The sequence below is a fragment of the Melopsittacus undulatus genome, chromosome 6 (genome assembly GCF_012275295.1).
Source record: "Melopsittacus undulatus isolate bMelUnd1 chromosome 6, bMelUnd1.mat.Z, whole genome shotgun sequence".
NCBI lineage: Eukaryota > Metazoa > Chordata > Aves > Psittaciformes > Psittaculidae > Melopsittacus > Melopsittacus undulatus.
The window spans coordinates 81,399,302-81,422,457 of NC_047532.1; the positions used below are offsets into that span (position 1 = coordinate 81,399,302).

The 23,156-nt window shown below is 39.5% G+C and overlaps 1 protein-coding gene across 2 annotated transcripts in view; it reads right to left on the reverse strand.

Annotated features, from left to right (window-relative positions):
- The window catches only part of LOC101870273 (prefoldin subunit 3), a 40,403-nt gene extending 20,479 nt beyond the window's left edge, over nucleotides 1-19,924 (reverse strand). Inside the window, exons 1-13 of one of the 2 annotated variants that reach the window (XM_031048223.2) lie at nucleotides 19,462-19,924; nucleotides 11,484-11,626; nucleotides 9,085-9,160; nucleotides 8,430-8,532; nucleotides 8,151-8,244; nucleotides 7,937-8,048; nucleotides 6,790-6,896; nucleotides 6,141-6,182; nucleotides 4,103-4,188; nucleotides 2,895-3,018; nucleotides 1,729-1,865; nucleotides 1,314-1,417; nucleotides 270-416 (exon numbers count right to left, since the gene is read on the reverse strand). In XM_031048223.2, coding sequence (XP_030904083.2) covers nucleotides 270-416; nucleotides 1,314-1,417; nucleotides 1,729-1,865; nucleotides 2,895-3,018; nucleotides 4,103-4,188; nucleotides 6,141-6,182; nucleotides 6,790-6,896; nucleotides 7,937-8,048; nucleotides 8,151-8,244; nucleotides 8,430-8,532; nucleotides 9,085-9,160; nucleotides 11,484-11,626; nucleotides 19,462-19,594 — 1,408 coding nt within the window. In that variant the 5' untranslated portion in view covers nucleotides 19,595-19,924. The remainder of the gene's footprint in view (nucleotides 1-269; nucleotides 417-1,313; nucleotides 1,418-1,728; nucleotides 1,866-2,894; nucleotides 3,019-4,102; nucleotides 4,189-6,140; nucleotides 6,183-6,789; nucleotides 6,897-7,936; nucleotides 8,049-8,150; nucleotides 8,245-8,429; nucleotides 8,533-9,084; nucleotides 9,161-11,483; nucleotides 11,627-19,461) is intronic. The other variant, XM_034063442.1, reaches the window with a different exon arrangement.
- Between the last annotated feature and the right edge of the window lie 3,232 nt (nucleotides 19,925-23,156).

The following is a 23,156-nucleotide window of genomic DNA, read 5'->3' on the forward strand; positions in this document are numbered from 1 at the left end:
TTTGAAGGGAAGCAGCAAAAATTCCAGCAACAAGTCTTAGAGTACCTATGCTGGGCAAGCTGAACACAATAAGGAGTTGTTTCAACTATAGAAAGAAATTTTTAAGGAAACATATCTTTTGCTACATCTGGAATTATTGCACCATTTTCACTTTTTAATAAAAGTGAAGATTGGTCGAAAGCACAAAAAGATTACAGGGCCCAGTTTTTTAGCATAATCATCTCCAGTTGCAAAGAAATGACATGAGTTTTGTTTGGTTAGGTTTTTACCACTAAACAGTTCCACCGTTTGTTTGGAGGAAAAAGCAGAATTGATGAAAGGGGTGGCAGATTTTACAGCTTCTTCAACTGGCTTCATGTCAAAGATGTCCAGATGAGGTGGAGAACCAACACAACCATTTGAGGACGAGAAAGGACCTTTCAGATGCAGAAGCGCAGGAAAGAATACAGAGTACAAATAATGGAAAAGGAAAACAGACTGAAATGATTGAATATGAGAATCTCTAGACAAAGTCAAATCTTAAATATCCCACTTAGTGATCTGCCCATTAAAAGATTCAAATTCTTTGCTTCAAATTAAAAAAAACAAACCCAAACTAACAGCTCTATTTAGGGAAAATAGTTGTAGTACTGCCATTGGGTGGGAGAGGGAGAATGACACAACATTCATCAATCAAAAAAGGTAGCTACTACATTTCTGGCTTCAAGAATCTACCTTTTAAATAATACATAAAGGTAATAAATTCTACCTATTAAAATACCAACACTTACAATAGTGTTAATGTTGCCTTATTTCAGCATTTAATACATTTCTTTGACATCTATCCTCATTATACTTTGGAAGGATTGGTGAGAGTACAGAGAATTGTGTGCACAAGAAGCTGGAAAGAACAGCTATGTTGTAAGGACTCTGAAGTCACCAACATCTTTTAAATGAAAAGTATATTAAATATCACTTAAGGGTATGGAAATACTAGTCCAGCATCTTTTCAGTTACATCTGGTTAGTTTGTATTTCCCAGCATTTTTACACTTTAATTTTTAGTTATATTTCTTCTATCTGTTCCCTTTTGTTAACTATCTTCTTCATTTTATCTACTGCACATTGACACTACTGCTATGTGTTAAGAAAAGGTAATTTTTCTATAACAGTTCACCAGAGCTTTCAGATGACTTATATTCTGTCAAGGACACAAATGTTTGGATGCAAAGTAATTAAGGTTTAAGATACACATTCAACTAAATATGAATCTGTATTTTATTCTTGTATTCCAAGAATTCACTACTGCTTAGTCAAATCATGGTATCAGCTCACCTCCCCAAGCACTGCTTGGTGATGTGGGTATAGCTGGAGTACTCTGCACAGCTGGAACAAACGCAGGCTGAAGATCAAAAAGGTCACTAGAAAGGTTGGGCATGCTGAATAAGAAGAGAAAGGGAAACATTAAGATGCGTAGTAGGCACTGTATTCCCGTGGTGTACAAACATTCACACCCATCTAACTTTCTCTTATTTACTAACAGCCCACAAATAATAGCAATACAAAACAAAACTAGTAATTAAGTACTTACTGACTGTAACCAAAATTTCTGGGAATACACTAGGAAAGCATCAGCAAAAGGTTATTCTGGAGAAGTACTTGAGAAGCTGCAATTCCTTTGCAGCTGACTGTGGAGCTACAGGCCAGTGCAGTAATTTCTGCTTGCTTCAGAAAGCAAAGTATCTCTCACCTATTTGTTGTGGGTGCTGGTACTGAAAAGAGGTCGACAGCTACAGTGGTATTCACACTTTTTTCTGATAAGGTGCTTGGGGATGCTGATCTGGAAACGGAATTTGGTACTACAGAAATCTCTCTTAATCGCTGCTCCTGAAAGACGAGATACACAGTTTGCATTTTTGTCAGGAAAGAATCTTCAACAGACCTCTATAATTCCAGAAACAAAACAACTCTGCATTACCAGTAAACTTTGCTTTCACACTCCAAATAGTTTTAAGATGTGAGCTCCAGGTGACACGAGCAGAGTTGCTTTTTTGTTTAGGGATATGTACACAAGAAAATTTCCAACTGCCCCACTTGTGTATGCCTGGGACACAACAGAATTACAGATTTAGCTTTCACCAAGTGAAGCATTTTCCCTTGTTTGAGATTTTATAGTGAGTACGTTCTCAGGAAATAGTGTTATAAATGGGTTAAAGGGACCTGAAGGACCAGGATTCAGGCCTAAAGGAGAGAGATGTTATCAAGAGGACTACTCAACAAGTACCAACGAGCAAGCAAAAGCACACACCGAGAAACCAAGAGAGAATACAATCCAAATGTTACATGTTACAACACTTCAATTATATTATTATTCAAAGTACATGAATTATACCTAAATATGTATTATCTCAAACTGCTTTTCAAAGTAAACTATAGAATTATAAATAAGAGTAGTTAAATGTGGGCAGAACTATAGCATATCCCCTCATTGTGAGCAACACAACTGAAGAATCACACTAAAGCCATATTCCATACATCATGAGGAAAAGTAACTCCCTCCTAGCAATAATCAGTCTTACGATAGCAATGCTGTATGTTCAGCTCTAAGATTTAACCTAGAATTGTTGTACTCTGATTTTATGAATCTTTGAGATATATAACAATCTCCTGTAAAGAAGAATATAAATGATCTGTATTAACTGTCTCCTATTCAAGTCATACTCCTGGTAAGAGAGTCACCACATAGTTCTAGCAGCCATTACACCTACATCATACAGAATCATGCCTTGGTCTCTCAAGGTGAGAGATTTACCATACTACCCCCACCCCCAAATTTTAAGCCAAACTTGGTTTCCACCTGTATACAGTTAACCCCCCAGTAAATCTCAGAATACAAACTTGTAAAAAATATAGTACCTTAAGTGCCTGCAGTCTAGCTTGCTCTTCCTCCAATGCCTGCTGTTTTTCTTTCTCATCCATCTTCCTAAACAGCATTCCTGTACAGGCAAGTGTGGAAACAGCCCTGGATAGGGCAGTAGCTCTAAAAAAAGTAATGATTTAAAAAAAGTTTTATTAAGAAGCAGTCAGGTATACACCACTAATAGTGCAATCATCAAGTTCCTTAGTCGTGTGTCACTCCTCCTCCATTCCAGTCTTTTCTGTAACAGAGTAAGGGAAGAAAAGCAGACACCCCAGTAATAGAGTTTGGGGAAAAAGCAGTGTGAACACACAGGATTACTTCCTTAAGTTTCAGCAGGTAGGAACTGGAAAGTGCAAAACATATCAGCTGTCTTTTTTCTTTAAGATCATACAGATTAGAATGGAATTCTATTCCTTTCAAGTGACAGAGATACAGAAAGCTTGTTTGTACATATTATACATATAACAGTGAATAAAGCAAAGTTATTTCCTACAGAGTATAGTTTTTAGCAGAGTATTGTGCAGTAAATCCTCAGATACTTGCAAAACCACACAAAAATATCTGAAGAATAAGACAGCAACTCCGGAATGTAGCTTACACTGATATATTTATTAACATTTACCATGTTTCTCTGGGAGAATGCCTATGCCAAAAGATCTCTCTCACCCTTCCATCAGAAGTACTGTTCATACATATTGATACTGTACTTGACAGAAAAAAACCCAACAAAATTCCTGTCAGCACAAAGCATCTCAGCTAATTTGGCTGTTCTGAGAAGGGATCAAAGAACTTCTATGAGTAGGTTTTAAGGTAATTTCAGTCTGAGAGGTAGACAATGGACAATGAAGATGAATGCCATCCTATCCTGGGTAAAAAGAGCCTCAAAAACCAAATACCTTAGAAGGCTTATAAGCCAAAGGACTTGAAACAAGTAAAAGCTAAAAAGAATAATCTACAAAGTCTCAGCTCAGTGGTTTATTACAGCATAATAGTCTGTCAGAGATACAGGCAGACATACCCCAATTTCAAATGTGAGTAATAGTCTGATAGCTTAGTCACTAGATGCTTCACTTATACTTTTAGGAAGACATATTTGGGAATGAATAGAATTCAAGAACACCAAATGACTGAATCCTGAAAATTCTTAGCATGAAGATAACAAATCCCAAGTATGGGCAATCACTGTAATTCATTGGCTGCTCACCTGATGGCAGCGGAGACTTCTTTTGTTTTCTTTCCCTCTACAGAAGCCAAATGCTGTTCCAGTGCTTCAAGCAAGCTGCTTGGTGCCTAGTAAAAGTATTTATAAAACGAATGTTAAAGTACTTATAAAATATTGCTTCTAGACAACACATCATTGTTTAGTACACAGATTAGTTTCCTGATCTACTAAAACCAAACAAAATCTCATGCACCAGTAATTGTGCCATCCTGCACATCAGCTGTTCTTTAAAGGTTCTTTAAAAGGAGCAGCACAGAGACATGAAACTTCCCTGCACAGAAAAGCATATTCTATACTTACTGTTTCTAAAACCCTTTAAATAACCCCTTCAACCATAACACCTAAAGCCAACCAACCAGTACCTTCTCTGAATTCTCCCATTGCTGCAGACATCCAACAACAGAGATGAAATTCTTAGTAGTTTTATGTCAGGGAAGATGCCTGGGCTAACCCAGATATTATGACTTGAAACAGGCTGTATTTTATGACTCAGCCTCCCTTCCCCCACCCAAAGACATCTGACAGACTGACATCCAGACAGAGGAAAACAACCCAGATATGTTCATGAATTACAATTACAGCTATAAATGAAAAGTAAGCAACATCACTGTGAAACAGGGCACCAACAAAGGGAAATATTTTCTATATAGGAACTGGCAAAATTGGCAGTAGTGTGAACATTAGTATCAAGGAAGGAAAACTGTTATACAGCAGCAGTAATAATAAACCTCTAAAGAGATAAACCCATTGTAGTCAAGAGCCATTTAAAGAAACTCTGAAACATGCATATCTCAGAACAGAATAATCACCAGAAGTGTAAACAAAGTATTAGGAGATAGATTAAATATGATAGACCAGAGTAGAAACAAAGACATGATCCTGTCAGAACATATTTCAGAACTGTAAGCACACAGAAAATTCAATTTCTGTGAAAGCCTGATATTAAGAAATTTCAGCAACTTCTTTTAACGTGACACTAAGTGGATGTACAATTATTCAACTCTTATTAAATGCCATGAAATTTACTGTAGAAGTGGACTGCTTAACAGTGGCACAGGAGATGTGGAATACACAGGATGCTAACATGCACCACCACAGTTCAGAGTTGCCTTTCACATCTAAGTGCACTTACAAGAAAACAGCCAAACTATTAACTGAAAGAAAAAGTTGTGGGAACAGCAGCTATAAAGGGTTTTGCTCGCTGAAAGTTTCAGATATAAAAAGCAGTAAAATGAAGTTTCAAGTCAAAAGAAAAAAAATGCTTTGAAGAGCCTTATAATGACCCAATTAACTGGACAAGTGCACACAAACCCAGTGAATTACCACTTTAGACTTGAATATGATTTGATTAGCATAGTACAGACCAACTGAATACTACAGTAATAGTCAAAGACTAAGATGCTAAGATCAAACACTAATAGAAAACATCAAACTACTGTTTTCATTCATTCTCTCCTCTTACGCTGCTGGTTACAGTCGTATTTCTTTCCTAGAACAAAGGCCTAGAAGTTCTTAAAGGTCTTAATATTAATTGCTAGAAGCAAGCATTAGAGATTTGTATTTAAAATATATATGATTTCAGATGGAATCTTACTGCCAACTGGAATGTTGGCAACAACACTGACAATGGAAGCTTGTGGTTTTGATTTGACTTGCATATTAAAAAGACACTGGCAAAGTTTAGGCAAATCTTTACAGTAAATGTATATTTACACATGAAATTTAATTTTGTGAGGTGGTGCAGTTGTGACTATTCAAAAGTTTATGTGTTAAACTGTTTCACACTGGCTCCACTTAAAGCCTGCATACTCTAAACCTCTAGGGCATTCCAGTTTATTGCCAGAGCCTCCTGACAGATTGCCATTTACTCTACTCACCAGGTTACTCTGCACTACAGAAAGAACACCAAATACCTCTGTCCTGTTGGGTTGGTCCTAGGTTAGAAATACAGTGTACCCTATGAACTGAAGGAACTTGCAAAAGATCCTGTTGGATTAATCAATATGATAGGTAAACTGACCTGAGTAAGATCTGGAATGTCTCCCTTATCAATTCCAACTTGCTGGGTTTACAAGGAGAAAGAAAAAAGAAAAAATAAAAAAGTCCATTATTACATGCCGTGGCAACGAAAATAAAAACAATGATGTCCAAATGTTACCTACAAGCTAATATTAAAAAGGGATATTAATAACTTTACAAACTGGTATGAGTTTCACTGAAACTTAGCAATCACAAGTGCATTAAATTGCATCTCAAGGCAAACCCAGCTTTTCATCCAGCCTAACTTTAACACAGAAAAGCTTACTGGCAGCATTAGAAACACTCACATTGCTTACTGGAATTACATCTCCATTGTTAGCAGTTACAGTAAAGGAGAGCACTGCAAATAGACTGTAACATTCAGTTCATACATTCTGGACCCTTTGTGCAATTTATAACAACACTACAGGAAATTTACTCTGTTGTCTGGCTAATGAAAAGGGTACCCGAGAAACTCACTTCATGTAATGAGTGTATACTATCTCTAAAATAGCTAATCTGTAAAACACTTTCTTGCATAGCAAAGTTCAGCAGGCATTATTCTGTATATGAAGTTCATTTTATGACTACAGACTACTGTATCAGTACAGACAGCAAAACAGCCTTTCCATTGACACACATTTATTTACCTCTGCTACTTTGAGGAATTCTGACAATTTGGTCATTCTGGCTAGAAATTTTTTGTAAATATCCAAGCCTTCTTTGCACTGGTTCTTCTTCATATCAAAATATCTTTCTGAGGATGCAAATAAAACTCACGTAAGATAACACCCCCCCAGCAAAAAGCCAAGACAATATTATAAAAGTAAATTTGAGACAAGCTTCAAATGGGAGTAACTCAAAGCTATTCAGATTTTTAAGTTTACATGAAAACCTGACACCTTTTGTAGTAAGTTAATCAAAAGAAAACACTGTTTTTCTATTTTGGAACATTAGAATATAACACAAAGCTTTTTTAAGCACGAATGTGAACCACTGCAACTGTTAAATTAGGTATTTAGGGGGATGTTTTCAAGAAGTCAGCTTATTAGTTGGCAATAAGGCAAATTATTTTAACAACTGAAAATACTCCTGATACATATCTACATTTTTAGACCCTGTATCATTATATTGTGAAGTTTGCAAATGGGCTTAATGGTTCTGATGTCTTTTGGATATTAGAGTGGTTCAAACACTGAACTGACCTACCAAAAGAAGGATCAACCACATCTGTCACTTTTTATGGTTTTGCACTATATAATTACAAATATTTAATTGAGTAAATGCATTAACAAAACAAACTAAAATGTTTTCATTCAAAAATTTGCTTAAGTAATCATTATAAGGCCTTGCTAAGAGCTTATTGCTCTTGGACAAAAAATCATACATGTTATCTACTGGGCTCATGAGATTCGCATACCCGGTAAAGGTGAATAGTCAAGCTATAAACTATGGGAAAACAGAAATCAGTCATACTGTGACTATACTGAACACTCAAAATACCAGGTAACTCACTAATACTTATACAGCCCAAATGCAAAGGTTACCCACTGCACATATGGTATCTTTGTTCTAGTCACACCCTTTCCTCTCAGCTTCTGTTTCATGATGTATTCTTCTAGGAAGAAGCATATGTTTAAGCCTACGTTAGTTGCCACTGAAACTAGGACAGGGGTAATTCACTGGTAATGGAGCAGAGACAATTTATTATGAAACTGCAGTCAGAAACTGTCTATATTCTTTACTTCTCTTAGTATCTTACACAAAAGTTCAAAAGCTAGAAAAATTCTCACATACCTAAAAGATTAATAATCCCCTCATTGTATGCTGCAAAAAGTCTAATGGAATCTTTAAAGAGGAGCATAAAGGCAGCATTTATAACACCATTTGTTAGTTCATTTGGATTTGCCTGTGTAGAAAGCAATGAGAAAGTAAATTAGTATTTAATAAAATAATGAAACTCTTACTTCAAAATGAGAGTGTTACTTAACACTGCGTTTAAAGTACTTACATCAAAATCAAGGAGTGCATCAAGCTGGTTCTGTATGATTGGAAGGGTTTTCAGAAGCTTTTCGGCATTCATGGTTCTCATCACTCCATCTATCCTACACAGTAGAAGACACATATTTACAAGTAACCAAGAGACCTCAGTATATTATGCTGTTTCAACAACACTATACTGGTTCAAAGGGCCAAAAGGGACACAATTCTATAGTAAACTCAAGAACGACTACCATTTCCCTCCCCCCCAGTATGTAAGACCAAACAAAAGAAGCAGCGACAGTCTTACCCTCTTTTCATTTTGGTGAAGTCAACTGCTACAAGTCTATATGAAAGTGCTTTTTCATTCAAGTATCTGCTATATCGCCTAATGAAGGTAGACATATCATAGCCTGAAAATTAAGCATTTGTAAGTTAGACATTTTGAGGGGATATAGGGCTTTTTAAGCTCTTTTCAAAAACTATTCTTTTAGCTTTATCTATTCTTTTCATTAACTCGCATAAAAATCTCCTCAAAGGCACTTCCTGGAGTCTTGAGATTCACTGTTGTTCACCTTGAGATGTGGTGTTACAATCTCTTCCCAACTTGCTAGCATTAGAAAAATATTCATTGTGATTATGAAAATAAACACCTAAACACATGAAACTATTAGGCAAGATCCAAGCATAAAATACTAGGAAAGAATCAAGCAGCTGCTATTGAGATATTCTTAAAATTAGTCTAAAAAGTGCCTTCCTACTAAAATGCTGAAGATTCGGTAGCTTATCTGCAACACCTCAAAAAACACATAAGGACTCCAAAATGTTTTCTACAACTGGCAAATAATTCTTAAGAGATCAGAAGGGGTTCTGTTTATACAGCACATCCTTGTCACCATTCTCCTAGAGTGCAGCAACACAGAGCAAAAAACCAGCAGTTATGTCCTTCAGTGAAAGGTCCTTACCCTGCATGGCACTTTTGTCCAGGTAGTTATTTAAATTGAACAAAGTATTTCGGGATGCAAGATACTGGATAAAGCGCTGTTGGTGAAGAAGTTGAAAATATTATTGTTGTGAGAGTCAAAACATTTAAGCATCTTACAAGAAAGCTACACTTAGCTTGTAACCATTTCTAGTAACCTCTATCAACAATAGAAATAAGATAAAAGGGAAAAATTTAAAAGGAAAAGTAGAAACTACTGATTAGCAAAGGCTCTGAAACCCAAAACTCTATTTGGCAAAAATATAAAATTAAATAAAAAGACATCACTTCCCATGAGTAAAAGACTATTAATCCTAGAGAAAGCTGCTTAGGTTAAATTTGTAATTTAGAATAGACAAGCTGGAAAACACAAACCAAAAATACTACTCGCATTATCCAAGCTCCCGCAGTTCACAGAGCTCTGCTGGTGCTGCGGAAGTGGGAAATGCGCTCAGTTACAACATTTAAAACTAACAATATGCTTCTGGAACTGTGGTGAGCAGCAGCACCACTGGGGTTATAGTTACTGTATACATTGTAATGCACTGATCTGACTAACAACAAAGTTAAGTTTTGACAAGTAATAGCTGGCTCCATAAATAACACATGAGGAAGAGGCAAACATATTCTGATAGCAAGACAAGTTTTAAAAGCTTCTCTGCCGCTGCTGAACACAGATCTCCTGTGAGGGCAATTTCTTGCCTTTCCTGCTTCTTTGTATGTGTTTTAGTCCATAGAAGAGGATTATGATCAGTATGCCTTAGTACTGCATTCAAAGAGATGTAGAAGAAACAGTTGGAACATGGTCAGGAATAGAACAGTAATGTTCAAAATGTGTCTACACAATTTCAAAATTAGCTACTGTTCTGAATCTCATTTTAAAAAGGTCCAGGGCTAAGCCTCACCCTCCAGACATTGGGGGTCTTGCACTGCACAATGCACAGGTGAGAGGAATTGTAACCTGTTTCAGCCAAAACTTCATCATAAGAAACAGTTATTCATGTTGAACAAGAAACTGCAAGACAGTAACTGCTCAGACAACACTTTGACTTTCTGCTATATTTACTTCTGCTTAAATAGAAGTCCAACATTTGATATTTTTTCATCTGTATAAGAAAAAGGCCTTCTCTATTGTATTAGGGCAGTGAGAAGTCCACTCACATTCCACCTGAAATTACAGAACTAATGTTCCAGACACATTATCTCAGCAGGTATAAAGTAACTCTTCCAGTTTCAAATGCATCCATTCAAAGCAGAGGAGCAGACATGAAAATTTCTCTGCCACTACAAAATGCTGCACAGGCAAACAGACACTGACTGCTGGCCCACAGCTCTTAAGCTTTTATTTTTTACTATGGTTCAGTTTGTTTTCTTGCAAGCTTCAGTGTGTAGATACAAACTGTATTGGAAAAAGAGAAGGAAATATACAAACTGACTTACAGCATTCAGTTCAGCTTCATACTTATTCTAAGTAGTGAATTCCAAGCAGTGAATTTTACTTATCCTTGTATTATCCTCTAATTTCAGCCTATTATCTGTTGAAACTACAGTTTAAGCACACAAATAACTTGAGGAAGCATTAACAAAGAGCACACTGTTTTACAAGTCATCTCAATGAAGTGAGAGGAGGCAACCAAGTTTTCAGAGCATTTTAGTGGCTGGAAGCAGTACCTTAAGAATCATCATTTCAATATTACCAGTAGTTGACATTTATTACAAGAACACCTACACACAACTTCAGGACTAAACTGTCACCTGACCAAGACAAAGTTTAGTTTCTAACAGAAATGGCTGCCTAAGAGAGGCTACAGTTCTAATACCCTAGTATTGTCCAAAAAGCTTTTAATAAATAGTGATGAAATAATTTAAGTGAAATAAAAGCAACAGAAACCTGTTTAGGAGAAATGCTTATTGTAACAATGTATGAATATTTACCCCATTAGATGATGATTTCCACAATCCAATATTCTAGTCACCATGTTCCTCCCCCCCCCTTTAGTAAGTATTCTTATCTATTAATAGGTTGGCTGCACATTTATGGAGTGTCAACAAGACTCTTCTGCTGTGCTCTTACTGATAAGCATCAGCCTAATGAAGTAAAGCTCATCATAAAGAGCTCCTAAAGCTCTTTATTCTAGAAAGGTCACTCATCATTCCCTCATAGCCCAGCCCAGATACCAGCAGGTATATTGCAAATATTGATATATTTCAGTGTTGAAATAATGAAAGAATATTTTCTTCTCTGGAGAAGTACTTTCCAGCCATCAGCAGAGGAAAAACAAAGACCATTGAAAATCAAAGTACACATATAATGTTTCAAAGATTGAGAAAAAATTTTAACACATTGCCAAGGAGGCTTTAAGAGAAGTAGTCATGTCTTACCTCATTTCCATACATCATGAGGTGGTGTGTTGTAATTAGAGCTTTGAACACTACAACCCAGCTACTGTTTGCAGTTCTCTCAAAGAGTGTATCTGCCAACTGTGGAATATTCACATTCATTTCATTTGTGCACTGTATTAGATCTAAATTAAAGGGAAAAAAATCAAAACATTACAAAAAGCTGTACACTCATACAGGATCCTTATTTTGTGTTTTTTTACTGAGAATTCTTGTTGGATGCATTATAAAAAAATAATTGAGCTGTTTTACATTCCCTACTCAAATTCACTGCATTTTATAGAAAAATTCCAAGCATGATCTTCAGAGGCATTTTAACAATTTTATGGGAGTCTCAGCATATCATCAATGACTTGCTCCAGTACAAACTCTATGCCCAAATTATTGTCTGATACCCACTCAATCTTAGAAAAAAAACCCAGACAAAACAAACAAACAAAACCCCAACAATAAACCCCCTCCAACCAACCAACCAACCACCAGGAAAAATGAGAGCAGCAAGGAGAAGCTGAGACATCTGTGTCTCATGAGATCAACAGGCAGCAAGGACCGTGCAGCTCCCACCTAAGGTTGCCTACACATGATAGCAAATGAGATGCTACCAACCTTATTGGATATAAGGAAGAATTTTACTGTAAGGGTGATGAGACACTGGAATGGGTTGCCCAGGAAGGTTGTGAATGCTCCATCCCTGGCAATGTTCAAGGCCAGGTTGACTGAAGCCTTGCATGGCATGCTTTAGTGTGAGGTGTCCCTGCCCATGGCAGGGGGGTTGGAACTTGATGATCTTAAGGTCCTTTCCAACCCTAACTATTCTATGATTCTATGATTCTAACCTGCAATAAGCCTATTTTCCATAAGAATTAAGAGCAAGAATTTGATTCTACAGACGCAAACCAAGTATTTTGTGATGGACCATGGCAGGTCTCAGGCTTTTATATCAAAAAAGCTCTTTGTGTCCAAGACTGATTATAAACTCAGTAGTAGAACATTAACCTGGGAAGTCTAGAATACTTCAAGTCTCTGCCTGAGTACTCGTACAAAACCAGAACAGGCTCCAGCAGATATCTGGGAAAAAAAAGGCTTGCTGAGAAGAAAGCAAAGAACCAAATCCAGAACTATTCTAAACCCCTCAAGACATGCACATTAGACATTTATTCTCTCTTGAGCTAAATTTGGCTCAGGTGTGATCAAAGTACACCTCAAGGACTGGGCAAGGCCAGAAAAACAAACATCAAGTTTGAAAAGCTTCCTTTGTGGCCTCTTCTTTAAGCCAAGTCTGTGAGCAGCCTGTTGGCTGCAGAGCAGCATTTCTGTTCATGCGGTTTGTCTGTCTAAGTACTTGAAGAAGAGTAGATGCTTGGGAAGTTGGGCAACAACTGAATACTGGGGTGTTGGCCAACTTGTCTTATTAGCTCCATGTACAGGACAGACTAAGTTATCATAAGCTATTTAAACATGAACTTAAGAGATCATACATTGATAGTTTCAGACAAAATACTTCACAGAAAGACTGCACTTAGAATTTCTGTTTCACTGCACAAAATAATTACAAATGTATCTTACAGATCTGTTTATTAAGAATATTAAATTCTTTGAGTAAGGACCACTGTTTAGAACAGCTTAATAACCAGAGTGATTTTAATAAAGTAATGAGTTTTAGCTAGTATCCTGCTGAAGTAGAAAGCTATAAAATGCCAATTCTAATAAGTTACTAATTTCATTCTGATGCCCAAGGTTTCAATATACACACAAAACATGAAAGTTGGGCTGAAAACTTTCATCCTTATTAGTGACACACAAAATGCTGAAAGAAAGAGCAGCCCTGCAAAGAAGTTTTAAGCTATTCAACAAAACTTCATTGTTGAGTAGCATTAAAACATTTCAGTATTTACAAACATGAAGAGTCTCAAACCCCAAGTCATTTGATACATGCTGCTCAGAACTCACAGCTGTATCATCATCAGACACTGTGTCAAATTAAGAAGTACTTTAACATTTCTAGAAATCCAAACAGTCCATAGACAACCATTGCTCCATATAATGAAGCAAGTCCCAGTTCCATAATTTATACACAGAGAAGACACAACTTTAGTTCAACAGCCTCATCTACTGAATGAGAACTTGTTTGGTATTTTTCAGGGGACTGAAGTGTCTGTAACCAGCACAGAAATGTTACAAGTCCTATACTAAGTTTATAAAAACTAAACAACCAACAAACTCTACACAGAGCAATACCTACAACATTACAATACCTGTAACAATGCCTATAACACTGCTACTAAGGAGCAATTAAAGAAATTCCACTGATCTGCTAAGGTCAGAGACACAGAGCCTATTGAAAATATTATTTCTGCACAAAGCCTTTTTCCTACACAGAACCACTGAGCAAGTCAATTTTTTCACTGAAGATTTTCAGTATTAAGAGTGCTTACTGGGAGGTAAGATCCACATTAAAACCAAATGCTTTCTGGTCTCAAGTCACATTAGCCAAAGTAACTTCATTCATATACTGCTAGCACTCTCCACAGAGATTTCAGTCTTGTCACCTTCCCTCAAGCTAAGGTCTACCAGCAGCTGTTCCTGTAGAGTCTAAGATGATGCTGAACACCTGGGAGATCCCTTGCATATAGTTATGTCTACAACTGATATCAAAGTTACGTTCTCATAGTGCTGCTCAGAGACAATGTGACAGAAATTATACTGTTAGCAACTACATCAAATGCCTCTCTCTCTCTCCTTAAGCCACACATTCGAAAAAAAAAAAAAAAAGCTTTAGCTTTTCATGCATCATATAAAGGTTTACAACCATAAAAAGCCATCTAGATGTCTGTCTCCCTTTAGAAAGGAGCAACTGACTTCTGCTTTGGTATACAAGACTAAAAGAAGTTTCCTGTTAAGTGACACTAACAGATTGGTAGTTGATAGACCTCAGAGGTGCATTTGAGAACTCATGTAATACTGGTTTATTCCACAACTGTAGCTCCGTGTAATTTAGAAGTGCAGTTCTAGTAATTCCAATAAAGTGCTAGTAAGGGTTTTCAGCACATTCTGCTTGTTCCTGTAAGATGTGAGCCTGACCATTTTAAAAGGCAACCAAAATGAGATTTCACACAGTAAGGCTACTCAGTTTAATTCAAGCTGTGCTTGAGGTTAGAGGACTTGAATGAGCTGCAAGTGCCATGCACTTTAGATGTGTGCTGAAGACTGGCTTCCCTGAAGACAATTTTTATTGAGGGCACTTAGCACAATTCAGGCCTTTGGTCTCCTTGAATGCACAAACTCATAAGCTACAGTTGCCAACACCAAAGAACACATGCTTAAGCAAACAAAACACCTCTAAAATAGTAAACTAAGAATGAAAAAAGAATAAATCTCAGTGTATTTTATAGGCAAAACCAGATGTTTCCTAAGAGTGAATTCAAAACCCTAAATTTAAAAAGACTCTTTAATAAGGATACTCAGAGCAATTTTTTTCTTATTATTTTACAACCAGTACAAACAAAACTAGCATCACATTTGAATTCCAGTTCTTGAGATATGTAACAGAAAAGGCAGGTGTTTCTGTAATATCTTCTTCTGAGTCTGCAACAGGAATATCTATTTCAAACAAGCCTACACACAAACTATGGATGTTACAGCTGGTGGCAAAGAGGAAAAGGCTATTACCGCCATACATGTGGATATATAAAGGTACACATGCACCTGAGACTGATGAGCAACAGTAATACAGATGCTGGCAACAAAAATTTGGGTTGAAATTTGTAGGGCAAGTGATGCACATTTTCTTATCACACTAGTTATAGCACAAGTTTACAACTCAAAGCATTTTGCCAATTACCCAGAGGAATCGTTTCAACTGCAAGCTTATTTCTAGAATGGAATTCAGAAACATTTTAACATCACCGGGAAGGAGGGGAGCACAGAAAGAAAAATGACACTGCTTTAAACCAGAAGAGTACCACAGCAGCCTGGAAAAGATGTGGAAATCTTACTGCCAGAAGAGTATTAAGTATTTCTCTTCCACAGTTCATCCCATATTGGCACAATCATCTATGAAACCATACAGCTCTTTGGAAAACAGAATGCACAAACCAGCTATTTTAAATATATATATATTTTTATGTATATCAGGTTTTGGAAAATTCTCAGCCAGACACTAACAAAAAAAGAGACATACTTTTCAACTTTCAAGCAACAAGAAAGTAATCCTTTTCCTGAGTCAGGAATATCTGCCTCAAGAGAACTGCAAATACATGAGTTAAAGACAACCACAGTTGTTTAATATTCCTGTATTTCTTCCACTTTGTCACAGGGCTGAAACTGCTCTAGAGAAACAGAAGAATTGAGATCACTTGTCTTAACCCCAGCAGTCTTGAAAAAAAATTTACATTTTCTTTTTGAAAGCTACACCATAAACTGTAAGTTTACAAAAACATAAAACAGAAGATCCACTTCAGCAAACTTTCTCAGCATAGTCTAAGGAATGCAACAGTTCTTGCTGGAAGACTTAAAAGAGCACCTGACACAAATATTGTTATGCACTCATAGAGCAGATTTGCCAACAAATTTGAAGTTTCATTTATATAATAGCTAAATCTGAACTTAGAGTTACTTTACCAGAAGTAAAGCAATTCAGCTACTCTGTCGCATTCCCCCACTAAACAAAGATAAATGACAGCCCATAGTTTGTTGGGGTTTTTTTTAAGATTAGAGCAATTGTTAAGTAAAATTCACATTTATAGATGCAAACAACTATGTTGTTGTTTTTCAAGTTAAATTTCCTCTATTACTTCACAGATTACTAAAGCGTTTCAGACTAAAGAAAGGGACCTTACTCCCTGTGGAAGAGTTCAGAGGTATTTCTTGGCACTGTATCCCTGCAAGAGCCACAGTGCACCAGCATTCATGAGCTCTAGCTACCGAAAGTAAGAACAAGCATATACAAAACCAACACCAAAGTGTGATAGTCATAATGTGGTATTATTGGCAAAACTTAAAGTTTAGAATGATTTGGTGAAGACCTATGCAACTTTCTCCTGTTGCATAATACAATTCTGCAGTACCTGAATTATTACTTCTTACAAGATTTTCAAAGCCTGTGTAGAAGTCTTCAGCTTTGATGAGTAACATTAACTACTTTCTCTTCTCCTATGCTTATGAGGGCCATACGCAAGTTAAACAGAAGTTGCTTTTTCCTTTATTACTATATTCACTTATTTTAGGGGGTTGTATCTTTCAAAATTTTAGCTTACACACAGGTCTACTAAGCCAGTTACCAACTGGCTACAGCTCTAGTTTGCTCCCTTTTTATTATGGCTTTTCAGTAGTTACCCAGGAAGAGATATGTCACCAAAGGCATAATCTAGCCCCATTCTACTGCAACCCAAACTCAGGAGGAAGGGAAGTGAGGAAACCCACACTGGGGAAAAAGAGACAAAGACCTTCAGGTGCTTCACTAAGAAAACACCAGCCTCTGTATAATACTTTATGTTACTCTACAATATTACAAAATACTACAGAAATAGATCTGCTGACTTATTTAGGCAACTGTAACCTACTTTAAAAAAAAAAAAGAATCCATCAAGTATTCCCATTGACATTGCTTAGGTTTTGGATTTGTTTTTTGTGTGGGTTCATTGTTTTTGTTGGGTTTGGGTTTGGTTTTTTTTTCTTTTCAAGAAAAATAAGACTATACTACTCAGCAGTTAGTAGCCAGACAAAACGCAAGACTCCTAAATACTAGCTCAAACACTGCAAATGTAACATCTTCCTGTAAAATCCCATATTTTAATATAGCGTTCCTTACTGAGGAAACAGCAAGGGGGGTGTTAAGAATTAATATGAATATAGTGAACAAACTGATACTCCTCCACAATCCCTGATACAACTACAGCAACTGTCAAAAACATCTTCTTGAAGCTTTTTCTTTAGCAGCAATTACAAGTCATACCAGATGGTGTAGCATTTTTGAATGCCACACACACACGTAGCTACCAAGGTGCAACTAGCAGTGAATTGCATTAAATCCACACTGTGTTTTCCTTCATAATTTACTCACACTGTATCTTTGAAAATACACTGTGTGATCTTTTTTTCCCCGGAGATTACAGTATTTAAACTAGTATTTTACCTACATGCGTTTAATGCAAGTTAAGTTTTGTGTACTAAGGATAAAGTGCCACACAAAGGCTTGCAGATGTTTGAACAGCAGTGCCTGGGTATGCTCAGTGAATAGTGGAGAATGTGCACTGGGATTTCTTTTTAACCCCTTGCAGAGATATTTGCAGTACCATATTTCACCTCTTTTTTTTTCCTCTCTTACCCCACCAAAGTATTCCTCTATTTCAGATACCAAACCAGAACAAGCTTTTTGTTTGTCTTAAATCAAAGTCTGAGGAAGTCAATTACACCAGAACACAGAACTCCTGTGCAACAGAAGGGGACCTTCTGGAGACTGACAGCTCAGGACAGGTCTGTATCAAAAGATATCCAAAGGAACTTGATAGACAAAACGCAATCTCACTTTATGCCTTTCTCAAGAGTTTTTCCAGGTTTCAATTTTCTTATTTTGTGAGGGTAACTTAAAGTAGATGTCATGATTTTAAAGATATTTTCAACCAATGTGCTACATTCTTTCAAGCTTCAGAAGCTTTCAAACTATTGAGCAAACTCACCACTTTCTGGCTTCCTGTTATGTTACCATTTCTGGACTGAAGGGTTACCTCCTGCAGTTATTCTACCACAGGCAGAACACAAGGCGAGATAAAGTGAGGTAACTTTAAAAAGGCATCTTTAAAAATAAACTGACAGTTACCCAGATTTAAGGCTTTTAATTTCAACACAGCAGCTGCAATATTCACTGCTGCAGCTGGATTCCACTCATTCAGATCAAAACCAAATGAGACACGTATTTGTTTGTGTTTAACCATTTGATCCACACAAAAAGCTCTCACAAAATAAGTCTGTCTTAACAGAAGAGTGTCACAGTGTCAGAGCACCAAACTATCCTCACACCATACAACTGATTATACATCTTCCAAGAGCTGGAACAGCAAACTCCCCTTAGCACCACCAACTTGTGCAAGTCCTGCAAAACTACCAGCCTGCTCCACTGATTTTGAAGAGCCCAGCATAAAGCTTCACATCTTCTTTATTCTTCCTAATGGAAACACACACACACATGCTTGCTTCACTTCTAATAGACGCTGAGCAAGCGTACTGCACAATGTAGAAGGTTTGGAGCACTGGCTGCACTTTTGAGCAGTTAAACAGTAACTTCTATTGCTATCCTGTTACCCAAACGTGAAACAAAGCAACACCACCGATACTTTTCTAGTTATCACGGGTTCTAGGTACCAGGTTTCTGCCTCTTTGGTATGTAGAAAGATGTTTAACTTATTAAGTTTAAATATAACAGTGTCAACACACTCTCATTCTGGAAACGTGCACCAGCCCACCTTTACCCTCCCCTTTACCTCACTTTTTACCCCGTTTCAACAGCCGTAAGACATAAAGCTATGAGATTTAGGGAAACATTGCAGTCTGCAGTCCACCACATGCACAGAACGACAGAAGAGTGCTTAAAAATTCTTAAAGACTTCTTGCTCACAACAGCAAACCACACAACTTAACCCACTTCTTGCCTCGGTGCCGGATTAATAAACCCAGAGCACACAGGCTAAGAAGCTCTCACCGGGAAGAGTTCACAAGGTTGCACTAATTTTGTTCCCTGGTGTTACAAAGCTCTCTCCCTCCCTCCACGTGTAAAGCAAGTTCTGAGGAGCAAACCAGCCAGGTTCTCCCGGCCCTACGCGACATTCCCTCCTCCCTGCTGCAAGCAGGAGGGGCCAACACCGCCTGCCTCGGGGCTCCGAGCGGCTCCCGCCGGGCGAGCCGCGGGCCCGGCCAGGCCTCCCCCGGCCCAGGCCGCAGGCGAACACCGCAGGGTCCTACTTACAGTCCAGGTGCTTCTTCTTGGGGCCCATCACCTCGTGGGTCGTCGCCTTGCAGACAGCTTTGGCCACGGCCGAGCCGGTGACACTGTGCTGAGCCGCCGTGATGCGGTCCGTGATCGACTGCCCCGACATCATCGGCGCGGATCCGCCGAGGCGGGCAGCAAGGCCGGGACAGCGGCTCCCCCGCAGCCAGGGAGAGGAGAGGCGAGCGCAGCTGCCCGGGGGGGGACGGGAACCGGCAGCTCCCTCCGATGTGAGGCCGGCGACCGGGGAGTCGTGGCCGGGCTCCGCCTCACCGGCTCCTCTCGCCCGCCGCTGCCGCTACGAGGGCTCTACCCGCAGACCCCGCACTGCCTCCGCGACGGAGCAGCGCCCCTCACGCCGCCGCCGGCCCGGCCCTGCTCGCCCCGGCTTTCCCTTTCACATTCACACTACCAGACAAAATGGCGGCGGCCGCTGTGGCGGCGGCGGTGTCAGGTGACCGGCGCGCCCGCCCCACGCGCCGCCCCGCGTGCCCGCCCCGCTCCCGTCGCTGCCCCCCTCACCCCCCCCGCCCCCCCCCCGCCGGGCAGGGAAACCGCGAGCGGGGCGGCCGCGTGCACGTGGGGCTCCTGCGTCACGGGTGACGTCACAGGGCGTTTGGCGGGGCGGGAGCTGCTGGCGGGAACGAGTCGTTCCGATCCCCGTGCGACCTGGGCACTGCCAGGGATGGGGCAGCCACGGCTCCTATGGACAACAGTCATCCTATAGACAACCTTCATCTTATGGACAACCATCATCCTATAGACAACTGTCATCCTATAGACAACCGTCATCCTATAGACAACCGTCGTCCTATAGACAACTGTCATCCTATGGACAACCTTCATCCTATGGACAACAGTCATCCTATGGACAACAGTCATCCTATGGACAACCGTCATCCTATGGACAACCGTCGTCCTATGGACAGCAGTCATCCTATGGACAACCGTCATCCTACGGACAACCTTCATCCCATAGACAACCGTCATCCTATGGACAATCTTCATCCTATGGACAGCCGTCATCCTACGGACAAACTTCATCCTATGGACAACCTTCATCCTATGGACAACCTTCATCCTAATAGCTAATCAGCCTCCCCTCTGTCAGGTTCCTCTTGTCCTGCCCCTACAGGCGCTTGTCCTTGGCCTCTTTAGGCACTGCAGCTGCTCTAAGGTCTTCCCAGAGCCTTCTCTTCTCCAGCTGAACAAGCCCAGCTCTCTCAGCCTGTCACAGGCTGATGTAACAGGGCTCACTGTCAGTGACATTGGTGTCTGCAGGGTGGCAGAGGTGCAGAAGGGCCTTGCATATTAAATGCCCTCCCCTCCTCTTTCCTCTCAGTTTCATTGTTGAGCAGACAGCACATGGTTTGGAATACCCCCTTGGTCAGCTGTGCTCACCAGTGCTGGCTCTGCCCCCTCCTAAGGTCTTGTCCCCCCCAGCCTCCTGGTATAATGTTGGAGAGGCAGCCTTGGTGTAACACTGCTCAGCAGCAGCCAAAACACTGGTGTGTTATCAACACCCTTCTAGCTGCCAACAGAGAGCACAGCACTAAGGGGGCTGCTGGGGGTAAAACTTAACACCATCCCAGACAGACCCAATGCAGGTTTACACACAACAAGGAAGGCAAGCAGGAATGGCTCTCAAGTGGAGATGTCTATCCCCTGATACTGTTGAAAAGCATGGTGACACTACAGTGCAGTTACATGATCCAGGGTGGGTAATGCTGTGAATGAAGGATTTCTACAACCCTAAGGGCATAAATGCATTACAACATGGTCACTGCTATTAAAACACTGAACATTTCCTGTGTTGGAAGAAGTTACAAACTCTACAGTCTGGCTGGCAGCAGGCAATTTCTAGCTGCCTTTATTTTTGCCTTAAGACTTGTAGTTTCTGGGGGAAAAAAAAAACTTGAATCTTCAAAACCTGAGGAAACATCAAAACAGTAAGAAAAAAATAGATGGAAAGATTAAATACGCATTATAAATGTCTACATCTCTTGGGGCTTGTCTAAACAGGGAAGCTATTTCGCAATACGTGAGGGTGTGAGCTGAAGCACAGCAGCTATTTTGTGCTACCTCCACCCCCAGCAGGGACTCTCTTGTTTTATTCTGTTTCAGAAAGCCTAAAATTCTCATAAAAGTGCCAGAATTGAGTGTTTCCAATTGCTGTGGCTCTGTCTTTATGTGCTAGTGAGGCCCAAATATGAGTTCTAATGTCTCTCTTCAGTCAGCGCATTGGCTTGTTCCAGGTTGCATCCAGCATGGATGCTGCACATCACACCCTTCAGCACTGATGTCTGCCCAACACAACAAACTGAGCACAGTCTGTACAGCCTGAGAGCTGACCAGTCAGAAGCACAAGTCAGTTTTTCATTGGTGTTCAGGCCATCTCCTCGGAGTGCTTTATAAATGTGCCTTCTTTAGGTTTAATACAGTAACTACAGAGTGCCTGTGTAGTTCCTATTCCATACAACATATTATGCTGGGATGGAATACTTGAAAAAGTTATTCCAAATCATAAAACATACCATAGGTGCATCCCATGGTCAGAGAAGCATATGAAAATGTATTTTGGGATGGACCACTGGAGGTCACCTGGTACAGCTGGACCTCAAAACAGGGCTAGTCTTGATGGGGAAATGAACTGCTCAGGTCCTTGTTCAGAGCAGCACTGGAGATCATTAAGAAGATTCCCTTGTTTAGGCAATCTCTGTGTTCATATTCAATGTCCATCTGGTATTGCAGTGGTGGACTTGGCAGTGCTGGGCTAAGGGTTATGACTATTATGATCTTAAAGGTCTCTTCCAACCTAAATGATTCTACGATTCTGTGTCTGTATTTTCAAGACTTATGCAGGTATGAGACTATTGAGACATCTGATGCCTGATGAATCTGTTAGTGAAGGAAAAGGAGCTCTTGTCAGTATAGATGGGAGGAAATCAGTGACAAGCCAATTTGGGCCATCATCTATCCACCTTAAGAGACACATCTACATTTCTGATGCAATGCGGAACTGTATTTTGTTAGTAAGAGTGTCTCTGGGTGAAATTCTACACGTTTTAAATCAGATAAGGACAAAGAAGTACAAGCTACCACCCCTTAGGGTGGAGTGGCAAGGTGCATTCATCATTCTCAATTAAGGTTGTCTTTATGGAGAGGTTGTACCATGACACCATGAAAGATGAACAATTAGCTAAGCAAATTGTTGCATAGAAATTTAATTGAGAGGTATGTAAGTATCTCCTAGGGAGTGATACCTTATCCACCTCTCAGCTCCCCAGTGCCAAATGCGTCCTGAGGAGACAAGGAAGTGTTGATGTTTTCAGGGCTGAGGTTGAGCTGAGGTTTCACATCTTTCTTCAGGAGCCATGCAGGACTGTCCATTGGGCACTGCCTCTGTGGCTCTGTCAGACTACAGCCAGAGCGACAGCACATCTAACACCAGGTAGCTGTCTGTGCTTCTGTTCACACCATATAGGTACCTCTTCATAATACTCCTTGCCCATCTCTCTCTTACCTTCACCCCTTTCACGTGAAAGCAGTACATTACACAATGTCATTTAGGTTGCTCCACTAGCAAGTCTTGCTCTTTGCCACCCTCTTGCACCTACGGACTTCAGTTTGTATTTGTAAGGATAAAAACCTGGAAATAGTATGTACAATTTACA